Source organism: Procambarus clarkii, chromosome 29, assembly GCF_040958095.1.
Source record: "Procambarus clarkii isolate CNS0578487 chromosome 29, FALCON_Pclarkii_2.0, whole genome shotgun sequence".
Taxonomy (NCBI): domain Eukaryota; kingdom Metazoa; phylum Arthropoda; class Malacostraca; order Decapoda; family Cambaridae; genus Procambarus; species Procambarus clarkii.
This window is the reverse complement of record NC_091178.1, coordinates 18431086-18455668: the sequence shown is the minus strand read 5'-3', so window position 1 is coordinate 18455668 and position 24583 is coordinate 18431086. Positions and strand designations below refer to the sequence as shown.

The 24583-nt window shown below is 51.2% G+C and overlaps 1 protein-coding gene across 1 annotated transcript in view; it reads left to right on the top strand.

Annotated features, from left to right (window-relative positions):
• LOC123765117 (uncharacterized) overlaps positions 1 to 24254 on the top strand; it is a 936064-nt gene extending 911810 nt beyond the window's left edge. Inside the window, exons 6-7 of the mRNA XM_069333184.1 lie at positions 16360 to 16486; positions 23613 to 24254. Of these exons, the coding sequence (XP_069189285.1) occupies positions 16360 to 16486; positions 23613 to 23786 (301 nt within the window). The 3' untranslated portion in view covers positions 23787 to 24254. The remainder of the gene's footprint in view (positions 1 to 16359; positions 16487 to 23612) is intronic.
• The last annotated feature ends 329 nt before the right edge of the window (positions 24255 to 24583 follow it).

Here is a 24583-nt window from a genome sequence, read left to right as displayed (position 1 = left end):
GGTGGGCTCCTGATGTGCCCTCAGCTGTGGTGAGTCTTAGTGGGCTCCTGGTGTGTCCTCAGCTGTGGTGGGTCTTGGTGGGCTCCCGATGTGCCCTCAGCTGTGGTGGGTCTTGGTGGGCTCTTGGTGTGTCCTCAGCTGTGGTGAGTCTTGTTGGGCTCCTGGTGTGTCCTCAGCTGTGGTGGGTCTTGGTGGGCTCCTGGTGTGCCCTCAGCTGTGGTGGGTCTTGGTGGGCTCCTGGTGTGCCCTCAGCTGTGGTGGGTCTTGGTGGGCTCTTGGTGTGTCCTCAGCTGTGGTGAGTCTTGTTGGGCTCCTGGTGTGTCCTCAGCTGTGGTGGGTCTTGGTGGGGTCCTGGTGTGCCCTCAGCTGTGGTGGGTCTTGGTGGGCTCCTGGTGTGCCCTCAGCTGTGGTGGGTCTTGGTGGACTCCTGGTGTGCCCTCAGCTGTGGTGGGTCTTGGTGGGCTCCTGGTGTTCCCTCAGCTGTGGTGGGTCTTGGTGGGGTCCTGGTGTGCCCTCAGCTGTGGTGGGTCTTGGTGGGCTCCTGATGTGCCCTCAGCTGTGGTGGGTCTTGGTGGGCTCCTGGTGTGCCCTCAGCTGTGGTGGGTCTTGGTGGGCTCCTGGTGTGCCCTCAGCTGAGGTGGGTCTTGGTGGGCTCCTGATGTGCCCTCAGCTGTGGTGGGTCTTGGTGGGCTCCTGGTGTGCCCTCTGCTGTGGTGGGTCTTGGTGGGCTCCTGGTGTGCCCTCAGCTGTGATGGGTCTTGGTGGGGTCCTGGTGTGCCCTCAGCCGTGGTGTGCGGCTGGCGTCTGCTCTGCCGAAGGGCACTGGATGAATTTTTCGTTTTAGTTGGGGGCCGAGTTTTTGGTTTTGCTCCCCAGTGTGTGGGGCGGGGCCGGTGCTTGTCACCCCCGAGGGACTCCCGGGGCTCCCCGATCATCTGCCTGCCTGAGCGTTTATTTGCAGCGAGGAACATTAGTTTCCGGCGAAAAGCGACTTCATTTCGCCAGTAGGAAGAGCCCTCGATCGTCGGCGTTTCTAAATCAATAACAACCCTGTTGTTTATGAATAAAAAACGGTTTACATGCAACTCATAACTGATGACGTCCGAACACTTCTCGACAAAGTGCATCGCTGACGACGTTTGTTCGAACCACAACGCTGTAAATGTTTCACCCACGTACTACAAATACAAATAATCGCCAACAGAACCTAAACACCTAACCTAACCTATGCCTAACTATGTACAATATGGTATTATAAAATAATATTAACTTACATTTGAGAAAATTCCATTTTTTAATGAACAACATGTTAAAATTGTTGAATACGTCTTTGGGGTCGACAGTTGGATGGAATGGACTTGATCTGAGGACGGGTTGGTCGCTGTTGACAACGTCAGTGTAGCCAGTAACTATCTGGTCCACTCCACTCCACTCTAAACACATGTGGGAAAATCCTAGCAGGCATTTAATTGTTTTTATTCTATTTTTTGTTACTTAAATATTGTATTATTATTATGCTAAGTGGACTTAGCATAACAACAGCTCGATGTGGGAGCTTGTACTCTGTGGTGTGTGGTCTACGGTTTGGTTGTTACTTCTGGCCTAGTGCACCCCCCCCCCCACGCCAACCAGATGGTCTGGTGCTCCGCCCACGCCACCCAGATGGCCTGGTGCACCCCCACGCCACCCAGATGGTCCGGTGCGCCCCCCCACGCCACCCAGATGGTCCGGTGCGCCCCCCCACGCCAACCAGATGGTCTGGTGCTCCGCCCACGCCACCCAGATGGCCTGGTGCACCCCCACGCCACCCAGATGGTCCGGTGCGCCCCCCCACGCCACCCAGATGGCCTAGTGCACCCCCCCCCACGCCACGCCACCCAGATAGCCTAGTGCGCCCCCCACGCCAACCAGATGGCCTAGTGCGCCCTCCCCACACCAACCAGATGGCCTAGTGCGCCCCCCACGCCACCCAGATGGTCTGGTGCGCCCCCCCCCCAACGCCACCCAGATGGTCTGGTGCGCCCCCCCAACGCCACCCAGATGGTCTGGTGCGCCCCCCCAACGCCACCCAGATGGTCTGGTGCGCCCCCCCCCCCAACGCCACCCAGATGGTCTGGTGCGCCCCCCCCCCCAACGCCACCCAGATGGTCTGGTGCGCCCCCCCCCCCAACGCCACCCAGATGGTCTGGTGCTGTGGGAAATCCTAGCAGCTTTAATTCCTTTTAATTCTGTGAATATTCAAATATTATTTACTTTTTATTTGACTTTAATATGATATTAATTTTATTTGATTATTTTTCTTTCTTATTTCTTAGTAATAAGTTAGTAAGTTAGATAGTAGTAAGTAAGTAAGTGGACTATATGTTCTGATTCAGCTGCTAACACTTCTCACACAATGGGTGGGACAATTTGTAGCTTAAACCACTTTGAGATGGCTCCTTCATAAACCACAAATTGTTTACCTAGTCTGTGATATATATATATTATAAATCATACCACATATGGTGGTCTAATCTACTATTATACCACAGTAAATTTAATTTATAACTACTAATATTATGTCTACAGTATTGAACAAAAAGAGGCCTTAGCTGTTCCTGTTGATGGGGCCTGCTAAGGCTGAGTAATTGTAGCATCAAAGTTGGGTGTGGCTCTGTGCCTCTGAGTGCCACGTAATGGCGGCTGTCTGGAGGCCTACAAAGCTTGATGTACAGCTAGTGGTAGCAATTTCTATAATTATGTTGGGAGCCAGCTTCTTGGTTCACTAACTTCCTCACAATTACCTGTTTGGAATGTAAGGAATTAATAATGGTTTCCTAAGCATATCATTACAGATATGACATGGAATATGTGCGTGTAGAGCTGAGTACGTACGTGTTAGTGGGTTTTCACCCACAGTATAATCGCCTACCTATTTATGTTATATAAAATGGCCAGAATATATAAAAACTATTTGTTAACGCGGCTCCTGGTGTTGCTGTAGTTGTTGAGAGGCTGTTGTGCTGGTTGCTCGCTTGTTGACACGTAGTGTGGGTTATCTTGAGGTTATCTTGAGATGATTTCGGGGCTTTTAGTGTCCCCGCGGCCCGGTCCTCGACCAGGCCTCCACCCCCAGGAAGCAGCCCGTAACAGCTGACTAACTCCCTGGTACCTATTTACTGCTAGGTAACAGGGGCATTCAGGGTGAAAAAACTTTGCCCATTTGTTTCTGCCTCGTGCGGGAATATCGAACCCGCGCCACAGAATTACGAGTCCTGCGCGCTATCCACCAGGCTACGAGGCTCCACAACGAGTGGGTGTCTAACGAGTTATACCAGGTCATATGGAGGCGCCCTCTATACAGCGTGTTGGTTTGTTGTCATTCTGGTACGTGACGACGCTCCAGGGGAGACGACCTCAAAATGTTTGCAGGTTCTATTTATGTTTAAGGAATAGAGCGTTAAGCTATATTCCTGGTGTTGGAAATTATATTCAGTCCTAGTGAACATTTTTTTATTAAGTATAAACACTAGACTGTTGTTTAAAAGAAATTAGAGTAATATAAATACATGACGTCGGAGACGTCACGGAATCACCAATTCTCGCTTTCTTTATGGGGGGTAACTCATGTTATTATGTGTCTGATTTCCGACAGGTGTGCCCCCACACCACCCAGATGGTCTGGTGCGCCCCCCACACCACCCAGATGGTCTGGTGCGCCCCCCACACCACCTAGATGGCCTGGTGCGCCCCCCACACCACCCAGATGGTCTGGTGCGCCCCCCACACCACCCAGATGGTCTGGTGCGCTCCCCACACCACCCAGATGGCCTGGTGCGCCCTCCACGCCACCCAGATGGTCTGGTGCGCCCCCCACGCCACCCAGATGGTCTGGTGCGCCTCCCACACCACCCAGATGGTCTGGTGCGCCCCCCACACCACCCAGATGGTCTGGTGCGCCCCCCACACCACCCAGATGGTCTGGTGCGCCCCCCACACCACCCAGATGGTCTGGTGCGCCCCCCACACCACCCAGATGGTCTGGTGCGCCCCCCACACCAGCCAGATGGTCTGGTGCGCCCCCCACACCAGCCAGATGGTCTGGTGCACCCTCCACGCCACCCAGATGGTCTGGTGCGCCCCCCACACCACCCAGATGGTCTGGTGCGCCCTCCACGCCACCCAGATGGTCTGGTGCGCCCCCCCCCCACGTCACCCAGATGGTCTGGTGCGCCCCCCACGCCACCCAGCTGGTCTGATGCGCCCCCCAGCTGGTCTGATGCGCCCCCAGCTGGTCTGATGCGCCCCCCCACGCCACCCAGATGGTCTGGTGCGCCCCCCACGCCACCCAGATGGTCTGGTGCCCCCCCCCCACATCACCCAGATGGTCTGGTGCGCCCTCCACGCCACCCAGATGGTCTGGTGCGCCCCCCCCCCACGTCACCCAGATGGTCTGGTGCGCCCCCCACGCCACCCAGCTGGTCTGATGCGCCCCCCAGCTGGTCTGATGCGCCCCCAGCTGGTCTGATGCGCCCCCCCACGCCACCCAGATGGTCTGGTGCGCCCCCCACGCCACCCAGATGGTCTGGTGCCCCCCCCCCCACACCACCCAGATGGTCTGGTGCGCCCCCCACGCCGCCCAGATGGTCTGGTGCGCCCCCCACGCCACCCAGATGGTCTGGTGCGCCCCCCACGCCACCCAGATGGTCTGGTGCGCCCCCCACGCCACCCAGATGGTCTGGGGCGCCCCCCACGCCACCCAGATGGTCTGGTGCGCCCCCCACGCCACCCAGATGGTCTGGTGCGCCCCCCACGCCACCCAGATGGTCTGGTGCGCCCTCCACGCCACCCAGATGGTCTGGTGCGCCCTCCACGCCACCCAGATGGTCTGGTGCGCCCTCCACGCCACCCAGATGGTTTAATGCGAAGATGGTCTGGTGCGCCCCCCACGCCACCCAGCTGGTCTGATGCGCCCCCCAGCTGGTCTGATGCGCCCCCCAGCTGGTCTGGTGCGCCCCCCACGCCACCCAGATGGTCTGGTGCGCCCCCCACGCCACCCAGATGGTCTGGTGCCCCCCCCACACCACCCAGATGGTCTGGTGCGCCCCCCCCCACGCCACCCAGATGGTCTGGTGCGCCCTCCACGCCACCCAGCAGGTCTGGTGCCCCCCCCCCACGTCACCCAGATGGTCTGGTGCGCCCCCCACGCCACCCAAATGGTCTAGTGCGCCCCTCACGCCACCCAGCTGGTCTGATGCGCCCCCCAGCTGGTCTGATGCGCCCCCAGCTGGTCTGGTGCGCCCCCCACGCCACCCAGATGGTCTGGTGCGCCCCCCACGCCACCCAAATGGTCTAGTGCGCCCCCCACGCCACCCAGCTGGTCTGATGCGCCCCCCAGCTGGTCTGATGCGCCCCCAGCTGGTCTGGTGCGCCCCCCACGCCACCCAGATGGTCTGGTGCGCCCCCCACGCCACTCAGATGGTCTGGTGCCCCCCCCACACCACCCAGATGGTCTGGTGCGCCCCCCACGCCACCCAGATGGTCTGGTGCCCCCCCACGCCACCCAGATGGTCTGGTGCGCCCCCCACGCCACCCAGATGGTCTTGTGCCCCCCCCAAGCCACCCAGATGGTCTGGTGCGCCTCCCACGCCACCCAGATGGTCTGGTGCCCCCCCCCCGCACCACCCAGATGGCCTGGTGCGCCCCCCACGCCACCCAGATGGTCTGGTGCCCCCCCACACCACCCAGATGGGCTGGTGCGCCCCCCACGCCACCCAGATGGTCTGGTGCCCCCCCCACACCACCCAGATGGTCTGGTGCCCCCCCCCACGCCACCCAGATGGTCCGGTGCCCCCCCCCCCACACCACCCAGATGGTCTGGTGCGCCCCCCACGCCATCCAGATGGTCTGGTGCCCCCCCACACCACCCAGATGGTCTGGTGCCCCCCCCACACCACCCAGATGGTCTGGTGCGCCCCCACACCACCCAGATGGTCCGGTGCCCCCCCACACCACCCAGATGGTCTGGTGCGCCCCCCACGCCACCCAGATGGTCTGGTGCCCCCCCCACACCACCCATATGGTCTGGTGCCCCCCCCCACACCACCCAGATGGTCTGGTGCGCCCCCCACGCCACCCAGATGGTCTGGTGCGCCCCCCCCCCCCCACGTCACCCAGATGGTCTGGTGCGCCCCCCACGCCACCCAGCTGGTCTGATGCGCCCCCCAGCTGGTCTATTGCGCCCCCCACGCCACCCAGATGGTCTGGTGCGCACCCCACGCCACCCAGATGGTCTGGTGCGCACCCCACGCCACCCAGATGGTCTGGTGCCCCCCCCCACACCACCCAGATGGTCAGGTGCGCCCCCCCCCACACCACCCAGATGGTCTGGTGCGCCCCCCCACACCACCCAGATGGTCTGGTGCGACCCCCACGCCACCCAGATGGTCTGGTGTGCCCCCCACGCCACCCAGAAGTTCTGGTGCGACCCCCACGCCACCCAGATGGTTTGGTGTGCCCCCCACGTCACCGAGATGGTCTGGTGCGCCCCCCACGCCACCCAGATGGTCTGGTGCCCCCCCACGCCATCCAGATGGTCTGGTGCGACCCCCACGCCACCCAGTTGGTCTGGTGTGCCCCCCACGCCACCCAGAAGTTCTGGTGCCCCCCCCCCCCTGTCACCCAGATGGTCTGGTGCGCCCCCCACGCCATCCAGATGGTCTAGTGCCCCCCCCAACACCACCCAGATGGTCTGGTGCCCCCCCCCCCACACCACCCAGATGGTCTGGTGCCCCCCCCCCCACACCACCCAGATGGGCTGGTGCCCCCCACACCACCCAGATGGCCTGGTGCGCCCCCACGCCACCCAGATGGCCTGGTGCGCCCCCCACGCCACCTAGATGGCCTGGTGCGCCCCCCACGCCACCTAGATGGCCTGGTGCGCCCCCCACGCCACCCAGATGGCGTACATGAGGCGTGTTTGTGACAGCGAGGCGTTTCAAACATCAATTATTTGCTCCCATTTATCGTGTTTTTTTTAAACAGTTAACTATTGATTATCTTTTTATTTTAGAGTATTGTCATAATATGTTTGTAGTAAATTAGATTTATTTTGCTCATGGATATAGATCTATTACAGACGCAATTCTCGGTCTATCTACATGTATAGTTATATGTAGTGGTCTCGATGGTCTCTGTTGTCAGGGATCTAATAATTGCCCATGCGCTGTTTGTTCTATAATATACAAAACTATATATAGTACACTAGACCATCACTAATATATGATATACTCTATTAGTTTAAGTAGATATTTTCCACGCCTCTCTCTGCTGATCACCCAAACATTATAAAAAAAATCCGGAGAGACAGATTGAGAGACAGAGACCGAAACGAAGACAGGCACAGAGACAGAGAGGCTGAGATAGAGACAGACAGACACACACGTAGACAATGGATGTATGGACATTGGATAGGTGGATAGATTGATAAACGGATAGAAGGGTGAATGAATGGACGGATAGTATCAGGGGTCGTACTTTTTAAAACTCAACTTTCTTTTTACTTACTTATTTACTTTACTTAACTTTATCTTCCAATGAACAGAGACCCGCCCCCCCCCCTACCACTTTCCTCATAATATATGATTAACCACGGCAACTACTACTTACTACTGCTGTCGTCAATCAGTCAGTAATGGACACTGGAGTACATATTGGACGATCATCCCGAAATCGTGTTATACTCAGAGAGGCGTTCAACGTTACCTTGACTTGGGGAAACGGTCCAATCTGGCCTATTGGTCATGAATACACACCCTGTCGAGCCACCGCCACTCACTCACACACTCCTTGTTTTGGGATGATCTTCTAATTCCCCTTCATGATGTTACTGTCCGCTGTCACCCACTAAGCTACCGTTTCTCTTTCCTTTTTCCTTGAAATCCTCACCAGGACAAAACCAAAAACCAGTTGTCTAAAGGCAAACATTTATTACATGAAAATACACATTAAATTAACGTAACAGGATATAATGTATCACAGGATCCTACAAACCAGCAGCACACTTGAATAAAATAATTCTTCACCAAATAAACTACGTTTGGCTGCTGCTCAGTTGTCGGCCCACATCCTCCTGCCTCCTCAATGCTGGTGGCTGGGTAACGTGCATATAAAATATCCCCAACAATAAAATACTAACTTTCTCACCTTACACTGTGTCACTCATGCCATATGCATTGAATCATTCCCTCAAACATATCAATGGTATCCATCTAATTCTCTGTTCTGTGTCCTGAGACCCCCACTAAGGACTCTGGGTCCTCAAAATCAAGAATGCACTCCTGCAGTCTCTCTAATATTTGCTGCTACTTGACGTCCCACTCATTGAGTGTGAAGTTCCTCTGTGCGGCTTCACCAAAAAACGTGTAGCACCACTGCACTCGAAGTTCCACTCTACCACTGAAGTTCTACTCTATACTTGAAGTTCTACTCAACACTTGAAGTTCAACTCCACATTTGAAGTTCTATTCCAACATAATCTTCACCAGACACGATGCTCCTCCGCGAAATTCTCCCCACACAAACCTGTAATTCCACTACTATGCCAAAATCTATATAAATAAAAATGGAAATGTTCGTTTGTTCAAAATCGCTAATCTCCGAAAGTTCTTCACCGATTGCTTTGAAATTTTGACACAACATTCCATTCGCATCTGAGCAGGTTTTTATAGTCATACTATATAGATGTCACGTCTGTGATGTTTTACCATTACATGCTTTTTAAAAACATGTTTTTTTCTGAAAAAAACTGTGTTTTTCATGTGAGGGAAATCTTCGAAACCTCTTTGCCGATTGCTTTGAAATTTTGACACAACGTTGCATTCGAATAGGTGCATCTCTTTTTATATATCTACTATATACATGCCTCACCTATGACAGGAAAAAACATGCTTTTTTAAAAACCGCGCCATCTGTTGGACGTAAGAACAACACATGCAGTAATCTCCGAAAGTTCTTCACCAATTGCTTTGAAACTTTTACACAACGTTGCAATCGAATAGGCGCATCTTTTTATATACCTACTATATAGATGGCACCCCTCTAACAGGTAAAAACATGCGCTTTTGAAAAACAGTGCCAACTGTTGCACATAATAGCAACATGCACGCTATACTAAATATGTCACGAATTCCATTTCAATGTTTCCGATTGCATTGATAAATTTAATTTTCATAGATTTTGATTTATTTTATTTTTTATTTGTTTATTTTCGGTGACATTGTGTTGGAATTGAGCTGTGTTGTTTACCATACCGTTCATTTCGTAAGTATAAGTATAGATGCCACACCTGTGACAGGTAAAACTATGCTTTTCTTGAAAAACAGTGCACTCTGTTGCATGTAAGAGCAACACACAAGCTATACTAAATATGTTAAAATTCCATTTCAATGTTTCTGTTTGTACTGATAAATTGAATTTTCATAGATTTTTATTTATTTTCATTGTGATTTATTTATTTTGTGTGAATTGTGTTGGAATTGAGCTGTGTTGTTTACCATGCTGTTCATATCGTGAGTATAGTTTATTTTTTTTTATTTTAATTTTATTTTTAACTGTTTTTCTTATATTTCAGTGATGGGAACATCAGATCACTTTATGTTCCCAATTTTCTGATGGGAACATCAGACCATTTGGGAAGGCATCGGACGAGGGTGTGGGGAATGGTGGGGATGACGAGGGGACGGAAGTGAGAGATGTGGGGAGGACGATGGGACAAGGGAGGGGGTAATGGTGGGGAAGGACGAGGGGATGGGGGAGTGGGTAATGGTTGGGAGGCCGAGGAGACGGGTGAGGGGGGGAATGGTGGGGAGGACTGAGGGACAGGGAAGGTTGCTGAGCCACAGCAACGCGTGGCCGGGTACTGCTAGTAAAAAAATAAAAAAGTAAATACAAATAAAATATATTTATACCAAAATAGAATCCATCTTCCGACATCCCCTTCTGCATGCTGGCCCTGACGTGGTGGGTACTCTTCCATTTTTGGACGAGTACACACTAAACTTCTCCTCTGACGGGGGGGGGGGCCATCGGCAGTGCTTCCTCAGTCACTTACTGACCTCCAGCGTGGAAGCATGTGTCGCTTTTTCCCTCATCATGTCATATTGCCTCTTAACTCATTATATACTCTCACTATCTTCATAAAATCTCTAACCGATATCCACTAACGTTCGCAAAGACCACTGGGCACATGATCAAACACTTACAAACAATATATCAAAATATAAAGAGCACTTACCGCAGTCAAGATGTTGCTCTGACTCGTCCGACGATGCCCCAAATATGGCGCTCACCCAAGTCGTCCCCAAATCCTTCTGGACTGTCTCTAAATGCTTCTTTCAGTCCCGACTTGAGAATGCGGAGTCGCCTGGCAGACTTCACACAGAAACACCTGCTCAATTTCATCCACTCATAGTGTATCTGACAGTAGGGTCCTGACAGGGCACAACCACCATATATAAGCTTCAAGCCACCCCTAATATCGTTGACGATTGCAGAGAAACGACGTACGCCGTCCCCGCAGCTTCCTCACCAGTTGAACAATGTCGTCTCAAAGCTCTCCAAATGTACTCTCTAGTAAGGAGACGAGAGAGATACCAAATAATATACACATGGAAAATACTGGAGGGCCAGGTCCCAAATCTACACAGTAAAATAACAACGTACTGGAGTGAACGATATGGAAGAAAATGCAAGATTGAACCAGTGAAGAGCATAGGTGCCATAGGAACAATCAGAGAGCACTGTATAAACATCAGAGGTCCGCGGTTGTTCAACGTCCTCCCAGCGACTATAAGAAATATTGCCGGAACAACCGTGGACATCTTCAAGAGAAAACTGGACTGTTTTCTAAGAGAAGTTCCGGATCAGCCGGGCTGTGGTGGGTATGTGGTCCTGCGGGCCGCTCCAAGCAACAGCCTGGTGGACCAAACTCTCACAAGTCGAGCCTGGTCTCGAGCCAGGCTTGGGAAGTAGAAGAACTCCCAGAACCCCATCAAGCAGGAACCCCATCAAGCAGGAACCCCATCAAGCAGGTAGTCTTCACTCAAACTCTTAACCGAGAAATATATTAGTCTTTCTTCCCAGGAGGGCACCGACGTACATCTATCCTTGACACTCTCGCGACTCAAGTGACTCTTTACGATCTCCATAATGTCGACATCTTACTTTGTCTCCACAAGATGCTTGCTCTTTGCTTTCATTCTCTTCTAGTCTTAATTTACTGATGTTTGCTTAGTTCAATTCCTTCCCCTGACTCCTACCTCCGGTCAGGTGGGTAGAATAACTCTCACAAGGCACCCTTCCCTCATTAAGCTACCTTGAGTTCATAACAATAGATAGATGAATAGATGGTGAATAGTTGAAGAGATGGATAGACAGATGTATGCATATATGAATCGGGGTATGTGGTGGGTAGATAGATGGAAAGATGGATGGATAGATATATGGTTGGATAGACTGAGTGATAGATGGATAGCTAGATGAGTGGATAGACAGTGGGATACAAAGCAAGAGGGACAGAGATAGATGAATAGATGATGCACTGGTAGATGGATAGAAGGATATAAGATGCCCTGATGGATGGATGCACCTCTGGGCTCGAGCGCTATTGAGGTAGTCCTCAAAGAAAAGCTGAACGACCTGAGGAGGATGGAGGGAAGAATAGGGGCTTTGGACGCCCACGATGCTTTGTACCTTCTCACAAGGTGCCTGGCTTTGCCCAGACTGACCTATTTTCTAAGGTGTGCTCCCTCCTTCGACAGCCCAAAATTTACAGAATACGACTCACTCCTAAAATCAATAACCATGAAAGTGTTAAACCTCTACCTGCAAGATGACCAGTGGGACCAAGCAACGCTCCCAGATAGACTCGGGGGTATAGGTATTCGTAAGGTGACACAGTTAGCGTTGCCGGTATTCTTATCCTCGACTAGTGCTATAGGTGAATTAGCGAATGATATACTACCAGAATACCTACGAGACTTCATTAGGATTCATGATCCCAAATTCGCGGACGGAGCCGGTCAGTGGGACAGTCTTCCAACTCTCACCCTCGACCAACTTTTTCAAACGACTGCTAACAGGCCATATGGAATAGCCCCATACTGGAGAACATTGCCGCAGCATTGCTGGAGGCAGCATCTGGGAAAGACAGAGTGCGTCTTCTAGCTGCACATGCTCCCTATGCCGAGGACTTCCTGTTGGCAGTCCCTAATTCCGCCTTGGGCACCCACCTGGACCATCGTACCCTAAGTATTGGTGTTTCCCTGCGTCTTGCCATCCCTATCTCCGCCGAACACCGGTGTATCTGCAGCTATGCTCGGGCAGATAAATATGGCAGTCATGGTCTCATCTTTCGTAAGTCACTGAAAAAGATTGCCAGACATGTAGCAGTCAATGACATTATCAAGAGAAGTTTGACTACAGCTGGGTTCAGCACAAAGGAAACCTCAGTTGTGCAGACCTGACGACAGCCACAAAAACCAAATGAAGTCACTCTGTAGCTATGAAGGGAAGGTAAATAGGTCATATGGTACTACACGTGTACTACATTGGCTGATACCTATCTACCTTACAGCACAGCTTAGGGAGGCAGGGCAGCCACCTTCAGGGAGATCCAGAAAACCAACAAGTACAGGGACCCTAGAACATTGTTACAGGTTCGTGCCGATAGGCTCTGAGACTCTGGGCGCCTGGGGTAAATGTATGTGAAAGTGTGGGGACCCTTAGCCTCGGAGAAGAAAATAAAGAGTATTCAGAGAAGCCCTTGTGGATTCTCACTGAACACGTTAATATTTTCTACACCTACTAACCCCCATTCTTTTGTATATATGCATGTACATATGTTTTATTTAAACTTGGTTACAAAAAGGGAATTAAATATATGGTACAAAGATGATTATCATAAGTTGCTGAGCTCCTTCAGCTCCTCAGATGGTGGGCAGGAACCCTGATTGCAGTGAGCACTTCCCATCTGTATTGCCACACTGAGGTGTTGGAAAAGGAAGCTGGCAGCTCTAGGGTCTCTTGTTGCTTCAATTAGCCTAGAACCCAGTTCCTTAAAACAACTATTGACACTCTTACCACAGGCACCGAGTGTCTCAGAAGCAATGGGTACGAAATTGAAGTGGTGATCCAGTTTTGTGTACTTACGGGATTTGACTGAATCCCTGCGAGTGGCAGCGCCACCCGGTTGTAAAACAAAGATGTCAAAGTAGATCTTAGCCAGGGTTGATATGCATGTGTAGTCCCATACGAACTGCTTGGCATTCTTCCAGGGGTTCACTGTAATACCATCTTTGCGACCAATAAGAGCATCAGAATTACGGGGAGTTAGGTAACGGGCTCTCTCTTAGCTGGGCATCCAGCTGAGGTGAGGATTCTCACCTCATTGATGACATCGTTAACTTCCCTACATATAATATATATATATATATATATATATATATATATATATATATATATATATATATATATATATATATATATATATATATTTAAGGTGTGTGTGAGTGTGTGTAAATCACGAAAATTAACACGTGATGAAAAATGTGACACGGTCAGACCACCACGGAGGAAGAATTGAAACAGGAATTTCCTTAAGTACTTTCGTATTTAATAATACATCTTCAGAAGAGTGATAATACACTCTAGGACCCTTCTGAAGATGTACTAGGTAGGCATCCTTCAGTCTCGGGAGACTATGGAGTTGCGCCCTAGTTGTCAATCCTGGTGCAGCGTCTGGTGTGACTGATGAGGCCAATCCGAGAGTGGCAGTCCATCCCACACCGAGCACAAACGAAGTCCGATTCTGGTCTGTCTTCCTGGCTACCGGCTTTCCTTCTCTGTCTCTTTGTCTCCGATTCCTTGGCAAGTGACTCCTCGAACTTGGAGAGACCTCTTTGAACAGACTGCCCCCAGGCTGAACAGTCTGCAGCCAGTGTCTCCCATATAGCAAGATCGACGTCCATGGCTTTCAGGTCCCTCTTGCATACGTCTTTGTACCGTAGCTGGGGCTTGCCTGTTGGACGCTTTCCCTGCACCAGCTCTCCGTACAGGAGATCCTTGGGGATCCTGCCGTCGCCCATTCGCACAACGTGCCCGAGCCAGCGTATTTGTCTCTGTTTCAGCATTGTGTACATGCTGGTGATTCTTGCTCTCCCCAAGACGTTGTTGTTTGTCACCTTGTCTTGCCAGGGAATGTCCAAGATGTGTCGAAGGCAGTGCATGTGGTAGGCATTCAGCTGTCTTTCCTGACGGGCGCGGAGTGTCCAAGACTCACTGCCATAAAGGAGAGTGCTCAGGACACAGGCTCTGTAAACCTGAATCTTAGAATACTCAGTTAGCCTATTGTTGGCCCACACTCTCTTTGTTAGTCTGGACATGGTAGTAGATGCCTTACCGATGCGTTTGTTTTCTCCGTATCAAGCAACCCGTTCTCGCAAATTTAATAAGTCAATGTTGACTTATTAAATATGTGCATAGGTGACATACTTAACATAATAGATACCCTTAAAAAGATTCATAGAAAACACCGACCTTATCTAACCTACTTAGTATGTTAAGATAAGCATCTTATTGCTTCGTAATTACAATTATTACCTAACCTATAATAGGTATAGGTTAAGTAATAATTGTAATTACGAAGCAATAAGATGCTTATCTTAAGATACTAACAAGGTTAGGTAAGGTCGGTGTTTTCTATGAATCTTTTTAGGGGTATCTATTATGTTTAGTATATCACCTATGCACGTAGTTAATAAGTCAATATTGACTTTACGAATTTGCGAGAACGGGTTGTATCAAGAGAGAGGGAGTCAGAGATTGTGGAGCCCAGGTACACGAAGTCGTGAACGACTTCCAGTTTCGAATCGGAGATGCCGATGTCAGGTGGGGAGTCCACTCCTTGTCCCATGACTTGTGTTTTTTTCAGACTGATGGTGAGTCTGAAAGCCTGAGAGGCCTCGCTGAAGCGGGTTACGAGCCGTTGGAGGTCTTCGGCTGAGTAGGCAGTGACTGCTGCGTCGTCGGCAAAAAGGAAGTCGCGCAGACACCTCAGCCGAACCTTCGTCTTGGCTCTCAGCCTGGCGAGGTTAAAGAGCTTTCCATCCGACCTGGTCCGGAGGTAAATGACAGATCCGAAGGCGTGCCGCAGCATAACTGCGAAGAAAATCCCGAATATGGTTGGAGCCAGTACGCAGCCCTGCTTTACTCCACTTCGGATGTCAAAGGCGTCTGATGTTAGGCCATCAAAAACCACGGTGCCCCTCATGTTCTCATGGAAAGATCTGATGATGCTGAGGAACCTGGGTGGGCATCCGATCACGGGGAGGATCTTGAACAGGCCATCCCTGCTGACGAGGTCGAAGGCCTTCGTCAGATCTATGAAGGCTACGAAGAGTGGCTGCTTCTGTTCCCTGCATTTCTCCTGCAGTTGTCTGAGGGAAAAGACCATGTCGATGGTGGACCTGCCAGCTGTGAATCCGCATTGTGATTCTGGATAGACTCACTCTGCAAGTACTTTTAGCCTCTTCATTGCAACTCGAGCAAACAGCTTTCCGACAATACTGAGGAGGGAGATTCCACGGTAGTCATTGAAGTCGCCCCTGTCACCTTTATTCTTATACAGCGTGACGATGTTGGCATCCTGTGGCACCTCTCCTTCTTCCCAGCAGAGGCAGAGAATTTCATGCAGCTCCATGAGCAGGCTACCTCTGCAGCACTTCAAGGTTTCAGCAGGAATGCCATCTTTGCCAGGAGCTTTACCAGAAGCAAGGGAGTCTAGGGCATCGCTGAGTTCTTCCAGGGTCGGTTCGCTGTCGAGCTCCATTAACACAGGCAGACACTCAATGGCGCTCAGGGCGTCTTCGGTGACCACATTATCCCTGGCATATAGCTCAGAGTAGTGCTCGACCCAGCGCTTCAGCTGCAGTGTCTGGTCCTGAATCACCTCGCCAGTGGCAGATTTCAGAGGAGCGGTCTTCCTCTGGATTGGGCCGAGGGCCTGCTTGATGCCGTCATACATTCCCCTTACATTGCCTGTATCTGCTGCAGTCTGTATCTGGGAGCAGAGCTGGAGCCAATAGTTGTGTGCACATCGCCTGGCGCTCTGCTGCACTTTGCAGCGGACGGCCCGAAGATGTATTATTAAATACGAAAATACTTAAGGAAATTCCTGTTGCAATTCTTCTCTCAGTGGTCTGACACTGTCACATTTATTTATATATAAGCAAAGCATATTTTTTATCTACAATTACATTTTTGTTTGTAAAATGGTTAAGTTATTATATATACTATATTAATTTGTTTGTATATGACTTACAGGTGGGGCAAGATTCGCATGCTGGAGCCTTACCAGGAGCCATACAAGGAAGCTCCCCCTCAACTGCTCCAGCACCGCCCCTCCTGCCCCATGGCTGACCCCTGCGCCCTCCCCAACAACCCACTCAAGGTAATGACCTAACCCATACACACTAATCACTAGAAGTAGTGACCCAACCCGTACACACTAATCACTAGAAGTAGTGACCCAACCCACACACACTAATCACTAGAAGTAGTGACCCAACCCGTACACACTAATCACTAGAAGTACTGATCCAACCCGTACACACTAATCACTAGAAGTAGTGACCCAACCCGCACACACTAATCTCTAGAAGTAGTGACCTCCCACTTGCACCCTTGCTCGCCCCCACCGTAGGTAGTGACCCCATTCTTGAACACTCTCCACTCTAGGTAGTGACCCCATGCTTGCCCACCCCTAGGTAGGTAAGTAATTATGAAAAGAAGGCACCAAACCAGGAAGGCTATGTAGCACCATCAAGTGTGCGGAATAATCAGAGGGCGCTAAATATCACCAAGGATGCCAATACGAGAACAGAAACGCATAAGGCGAACGATATCAAGAGTATCCGGGTCACCAAGAATTCTATCGAGGGACAAGCGACCACAGGGAATGGTCGGAAAACAAGACACATGCTCATCCTGGAAGTCAGGACATTCAACAAGGATATGCACGACCTTGAGAGGGACAATGCAGTTTGGACAATAAGGAGCAGGGCGGCACTCCATCAAGAGACCAGGAGTTAAGCTAGTATGGCTAATATGCAACCTCGCCATAGCCGTTTCCCATCGCCGGTTACAGTGGTAGGAGGACGGCCACGAGGACACACAACTCTTAAGAGTACACAGTTTGTTACCAGTAACAGAAGAACAACAATCCTGCCAACAGGTAAGGATGAAGGAATAGATAACCAGGTAAAAGTTGGAGTAAGGAATACGATTATGAGAGATCGGACAAGAGCGGACAGCTTTCCTGGCGGCAGCATCCGCATACTCATTTAAAGAGACACCAATATGGCTGAGAACCCAACGAAACTCAACCGACTTAAATTTACTGTGAATAAGAAACAGCCAATGCTGGATCTCGACAACCACTGGATGAACCGGATTATAGGACCCAAGAGCCATGAGGGCACTACGAGAGTCAACAACAACTACAAAAGAATATTAACAACTAGTATGTGTAGATGCTAGTCTTCGGAGGTAAGCGACACATATAAGTGCAATCAGGAAAAACAACAGAGTAGCCTACACCGTCCGCAGACTTGGTGAAGATGGAAACGGAGCGGAAGCGAGAAGAAAAGTGCTCAAGGAAAAGGTGTTTTAGAACCGTAGGAGGGGTAAAATATTTAGTGATGCGGGTTAAGGATGTACAAAACTGCGGAAGGCGGACTCTTCATGGGGGCAAAGAAGGAACAACACGAGGAGAAATATTAGAAATACGAATTGAAAGAGAATTCTGTAGGCGAGATAACTTGACAGAAAGAGGGAGGTGGTCAAGAGGAACAGGAACCGCAGGAGGGGCAAAAGTTAAGGCACGGCAGAAGCGAGAGGAAGGATGTTGCAAGGACCGCACAAGATAGTGAAGACAGTAGTGATCTCTTCAGGATCACGGCGGTCCTGAAGAGATAGGAAGCCAGTGTCAACATACAAGCTGAGGACGGGAGTCGAACGAAAGGCACCAGAACTGAGGCGCAACCCAGTATGGTGCAAAGCATCAAAACGGCGAAGAGTAGAAGGAGAAGCAGACGAGTAAGCAGGGCAACCATAATCGAGCTTAGACAGGACGAGAGAGGAATGTAAAGTGAGGAGTGCATGCCTATCAGCTCCCCAAGAAGTATTGGACAATACCCGAAGGAGGGCAAGGCCCTCAGAGCATTCAACACATAGGTAAGAGATATGGGGCGACCAAGACAAACGAGTGTCAAAAATCAACCCCAAAAGCTTAGTGGAATCCTTGTACACAATGGGATGACCATAAAGTGACAAAGAAGGACGAAGAACGACACTCTTCTGAGTATAAGTTATAGCACAAGTTTTAGATGCAGAGAACCTGAAACCATGATCAGTGGCCCAAGACGACACGGCTTCAATCACAAGTTGAAGCCAGCGTTGAAGGAGAGGCGAAACATCACCCTGACAGCAAAGGGTAAGGTCGTCGACATAGAGAGCGGAGAAGATGCCAGAAAGAAGAGAGGAAAGACGACCAATGAGGGCAACCAGAAAAAGAGTAGTGCTCAGAACACTACCTAGGGGCACACCTTCGTATTGCTGAATAGAGTCAGAGAGAGCGGTACTAAGCCTCACCCAAAAGGAACGACGAGAGAGGAAGCTGCGGAGAAAGAGAGGGAGATGACCACGAAGGCCAAAAGAATGAAGTTGGGATATAATACGATATCGCCAAGTGGTGTCGTAAGCCTTTTCCAGGTCAAAGAGGACGCCAACAACGGAGGTCTTTGCAGCAAAAGCAGTACAAATATAGACCTCCAAGTTCACAAGGACATCTGTTGTGCTGCGGCACTTGCGGAAACCAAATTCAGAAGGAGAGAGGTGGTGATGGTGTTCTAAGAACCACATGAGACGAACGTTAACCATACGTTCAAAGAGTTTGCAGACACAACTTGTGAGGTCAAGAGGGTGAAAGTCCTTAAGGAATGTTCCCAGAGACCCTGATTTGTGAACAGGGAGGACAACGGCATCGAGCCAGTCCTCAGGGACTGACGACGACTCTCAGATCCAATTATATAGACTCAGTAAATACTAAGACGTGTACGGAGGGAGATGGCAAAGCATCTCATAATGAATACCATTGGAGCCTGCCGCCGTAGAACTGCAGAGGACCAGGGCAGGTTATCTTGAGATGATTTTGGGGCTTTAGTGTCCCTGCGGTCTGGTCCTCGACCAAGCCTCCAACCCCAGGAAGCAGCCCGTGACAGCTCACTAACACCCAGGTACCTATTTTACAGCTAGGTAACAGGGGCATAGGATTAAAGAAACTTTGCCCATTGTTTCTCGCCCGGGAATGAACCCAGGACCACAGGATCACAAGTCCAGCGTGCTTTCTATTCGGCCGACAGCCTCCGTAAGCAGACCGAAGTTCAGAGAGAGAGAGAGAGAAGGGATCATTAGAGGGAAGTCGAAGATGAGTGCAGAAATCTAAAGGACGAGATTCAAGGACAGGTTTACGAAGAAGGAAAGATTGGGGAAGATGAAAACCAGAGCTAACAGAAGAAAAATAGGAACCCAGTTCGGTAGCGACCTGCAATGGGTCTGCCACAAGAGTACTTCAGAGGTGTAGGACTGGCAAGATATCGGGAACGAACTTACCCGCTATCTTGCGGATATGCTTCTAGATCTGCGGCAGAGGAGTCTCGGACGTAAAGGTGGAGACATAAGAAAGCCAACATTCATGTTTAGCCATACGGATGGCCCTACGGGCCACCACACTCGCCTTCCGAAATATAAGAAATGAATCGGCCGTCTGCCAGTGGCGGTGTCTCTTCCAGGCTGCACATTTACAGCGGACAGCCTGAGCACAGTCAGCATTCCACCAGGGAATGCACTTTCGTGGTCCCCCGAGAGGAAGAACAAGGAATAAAGCGAAGGGCAGCGTCAACGGTGTCATGAAAAAGGAGGAGTGAGTGAGGGAGAGGCAGAATGGAGAGGTCAGATAGAGCAGCACTGAGGGTAAATAGGTCTCAGTCTGCTTCAGCAAACTGCCACCTAGAGAAGGAGAGGGGAGGGTGAAAAGAGAAAAAGGTAACAAGGATGGGGAAATGGTCACTGCTATAGAGGTCATAAAGAACCTGCCATGTGAAATCTAAGTAAAGAGACGACGAGCAAAGAGAAAGATCAAGTCAGGAAAGGGTGCGAGTCCGAGAGTCCAAATGCGTGGGCTCACCAGAATTCAGAAGAGGCAGGGAAGAAGGGAGGATGAACGGCTCAAGAAGGCGACCCCGGGTTTTTGTCAGAACATCACCCCAAATAGAATGACAATTGAAATCACCTAGCAGGAGCACAGGCTCCGGCACCACGGAGTCCAGTAGGGGAGATAAATGGAACAAACGGTGTACCATTTCCTCACAAAGATAGGAGCAATGGAAAAAGTAAGGGGACAAAGGGAACATCAGAGCGAATCAAGAGAGCAGAAGAGTTAGGAGCCCCAGCCCCAGTTGGGGGGGGGGGAAGGGGAAAGAAAGGAATAGCCATGAAAGCGACCAGGAGGAGCACCAAGCATCGGCTCTGGAGACAAACAGAAAGGGGCGAAAACCGCAAAATCAGAAGTTGGAGTTCAAGGAAATTAGCATAATAACCTCGAACGTTCCATTGAAGAATAGACATCGACAAGAAGAGGAAGGACAGCAACAGAGAACCACGAAGAAACAAAGGTGAAAAGGGAACACAGCACGTTAAAGAAGCACAGCATCAGGGTCAGGGTCAGGGAAGTCAGGGTTAAGGGGCATAGGTAAACTGAGTAAAGAAGGAGGGAAGGGAGCTGGAGGACCGACCAGGGGTGGACCAGAGGAGGAGGAGGAGGGGGGGATAAACGAGGGTCAAGGACAGCAGCAGGAGGGGTGGAAACCATGAAGTGCACCTCAGCAAGGGCAGCAACCGAGAGGGAAGCAGGGGCCAAAGAGACCTCCATAGCAGGAATAGGTGGGCGTAACCACTAAAACGGGAGGGGACGGAGCGAAAGAGTCAAGAGGTAGGGGGCGAGGAAGAAAGTGAAGCCTTTTTACCCGCTGGGGAGGAGGAAGGAGAAGAGCCAGACTTACACTTCTAACTGAAAGAGACAGCCATCCCAGCAACAATGTACTGGGCAACGGATTCTAGCATCTCAACAGGAGAAGCAGAACGAGAGCATGCACGAAACGGGCATTGGGAGAGCGATGGACATCAGCCCGTACTAACAGGCGACGTGGAGAGCTAATAGACAGAGGAGAAGGATGGGAAGGAGGATCAGAGGAAGACGAGGAAGAAGACACTGGAGACATGACAGACCAGGTAGAAAGACGGGGAACCCCAGACACAGGTCCAGGAGGGGGAACCCTTCGGAACAGAACTCAAAGGAACAAAGGAGGGGGCGGTGGGCGTGTCAGGGTCCAAGGCCCGGAAACGGTTTAGTGTCTGAGGAAGATGGGGAGGACAAGGAGAAGAAGAGCGCAACACGTGAGCATAAGAGACGTTAACATAAGGTGGGAGACGGCAAACATGGCGCCTCGCCTCAGGAAAAGACAAACGCTCCCGGTGCTTCAAGTTGAGGACAGCTGCCTCAAGCTTTTAATATATACACGCACGGGAGAAGGTAGGGTGGGCCTCACCGCAGTTGAGGCAGCGAGCCTGGGGAGAAGTGCACTCCGACTTAGAGTGACCTTCGCACCCACACAAGGGACAGAGAGAGAGACAGTACCAGAGAAGCGGAGGGCACCATGCTCAATTACAGAGCCGAGTAGAGGGAATGTTCTCCTGGACAGAGCACCTGGCACCAGCAAGAATGACAGAGGGCGGAAGGGTCCTGCCATCAAAGATAATCTTCACAACCCGAAGGGGTTCACTGTGACGACGAGGGGAACGAGTAAACGAGTCTACCTGGAGGACAGAAAGGCCCTGGGCGTCGAGAGAACACCGGTTGCAACATGAGGTGGGAGGAGAATAGTGCCAACACTGGCATTCAACCGAACGTTCTTGGAGACCCGAACAGGGGTCTCGCCAAGGCAGGACAAAGAGGCCAAGTGGGAAGCTGCATCCTGAGAAGGAGCAGCAACGACACGTGTACCGAGACAGGTGGGGTGGAAAATAACAGAGGCATCTATGGAATCAACAAGGTGCCTATGGTGGGAGAAATCGTCAGGAGGCGTAGAATCAAGAGGGAGATCAAAATATTTGGCCCATGAGGCTTGATACGCATCAGTACGGGTAGGAATCGAGCGAGTGAGGCCGTGTCGAGGACGGCGTTGAGAACCCCCAGAGAAAGAGAGGAGTTAAAAGGCACAGTAGTCACAACTAGAGACTGGGCCATGCCAGGGGACGAGGTGGTCTCAACTGGGGGCTTGGGGCTCGATCCAACCACAGAGGAGGGAGGGGAGCCGAGGGGAGTAGCCAGGAGGGTCAAAGGAGGAGCAAGGTTGGGGCCCAATGCAGCGGGGGCTACAGGGGCGGTCTTCCAACAGTCCGACTCGGGGGCTTGGTCGCCCACCCCTTGAGCCTGAGAAGATAAAAGAGAAACAGATTTCAACATAGAGACGAAAAGTAAGACATTCATTCCCGAATGTGCCCCCACACCCTCCATGGAGCTACAATAAGAGGCAGAACACCCAACAAAAGACACGTTGCCGATTTTAACGGAGCCCCCCCTCCCCAGGGGTGTGTCATGAGTATACGCCCCACAAACACCACCTTAAGAACCATCAGTCTGTCGAGATCGGGTTCAGTGACGAAAGGGGGATTGACAATAAAAGGTTCCCGCCGCTCGAGACGTTGGGTACTACAGTTCTAGGGTGCACAAGTATGCCTCCTCAAACACCCGGGCGTCAAAACAAAAGAAGGCCAAAAGAATGATCAAAACAGGCACAAGGTCAGCGGGAAATGACAACGAGAAAGGAGAAGAAGGGAGGGGGGGGGAGAAAAACGAAACAAGAGGAAAAGTTGTCCAGCAGAATTAGAGAGAACAGCAGCAGGAGCACAAGGCTACAAATGGACAGAGGACTGTCTGAAGGAGCATCACACTCCGGCAGCTGCCCACCATGCCCCACTCACGGCAACAAAGAGCTGGATAGGGAGTGGACACCCCTGGGTAGTGACCCCATGCTTGCACACTCCCCTCACCCTAGGTAGTGACCCCATGCTTGCCCACACACACCTCACCCTAGGTAGGGACCCCATGCTTGCCCACACTCCCCACCCTAGGTAGTGACCCTATGCTTGCCCACACCCCTCACCCTAGGTAGTGACCCTATGCTTGCCCACACCCCTCACCCTAGGTAGTGATCCCATTCGCACATTCCCCGACTGTGACTTGCCAACTTGGAAGCAGAAAATCAGTGGTATTTATAGACTAAATTGACAGACAAAAAAATTCTTTTGCTACTAGTTTTTAAAAACTGACAAGGCCTTCCTTTGTGGTAATATATAATGATTCAATATTTTACTTGCATGATATTGAGGGACCTAGACTAACCGACAATATAATTTCCTGCCTCCCACCCACACCCAACCCCATCCCCCACCAACAGGCAGAGTACATGGGCATCCGTCGGCTTCGTCAGAACTCTGTGTTCGTGGGCCGGAGCCGCTCCCTAAGCCTTGAGATGCACCCGCCCAGGAGGGTGAAGAGCGCCCTCAACCTCACTACTCTGGTGCTGCAGGAGAGCGAGGAGGAGGGCGCCACCGCCACCACTCTCACCTAGGGCACTCCTACTGCTGGGCCCTGCCACACCTGGTCACCCGTCACACTGCTGGTGCTGGGCCCTGCCACACCTGGTCACCCGTCACACTGCTGCTGCTGGGCCCTGCCACACCTGGTCACCCGTCACACTCCTGCTGCTGGGCCCTGCCACACCTGGTGGTCACCCGTCACACTGCTGGTGCTGGGCCCTGCCACACCTGGTGGTCACCTGTCACACTGCTGGTGATTGATGTCACTGGTGGTGATTGATGTCACTGGTGTTGGTGATTGATGTCACTGGTGTTGGTGATTGATGTCACTGGTGTTGGTGATTGATGTCACTGGTGTTGGTGATTGATGTCACTGGTGTTGGTGATTGATGTCACTGGTGTTGGTGATTGATGTCACTGGTGTTGGTGATTGATGTCACTGGTGGTGGTGATTGATGTCACTGCTGGTGATTGATGTCACTGCTGGTGATTGATGTCACTGGTGTTGGTGATTGATGTCACTGCTGGTGATGTCACTGGTGGTGGTAATTGATGTCACTGGTGGTGGTAATTGATGTCACTGGTGGTGGTAATTGATGTCACTGGTGATGGTGATTGATGTCACTGCTAGTGATTGATGTCACTGCTGGTGATTGATGTCACTGGTGTTGGTGATTGATGTCACTGCTGGTGATTGATGTCACTGCTGGTGATTGATGTCACTGCTGGTGATTGATGTCACTGGTGTTGGTGATTGATGTCACTGCTGGTGATTGATGTCACTGGTGGTGATTGATGTCACTGGTGTTGGTGATTGATGTCACTGCTG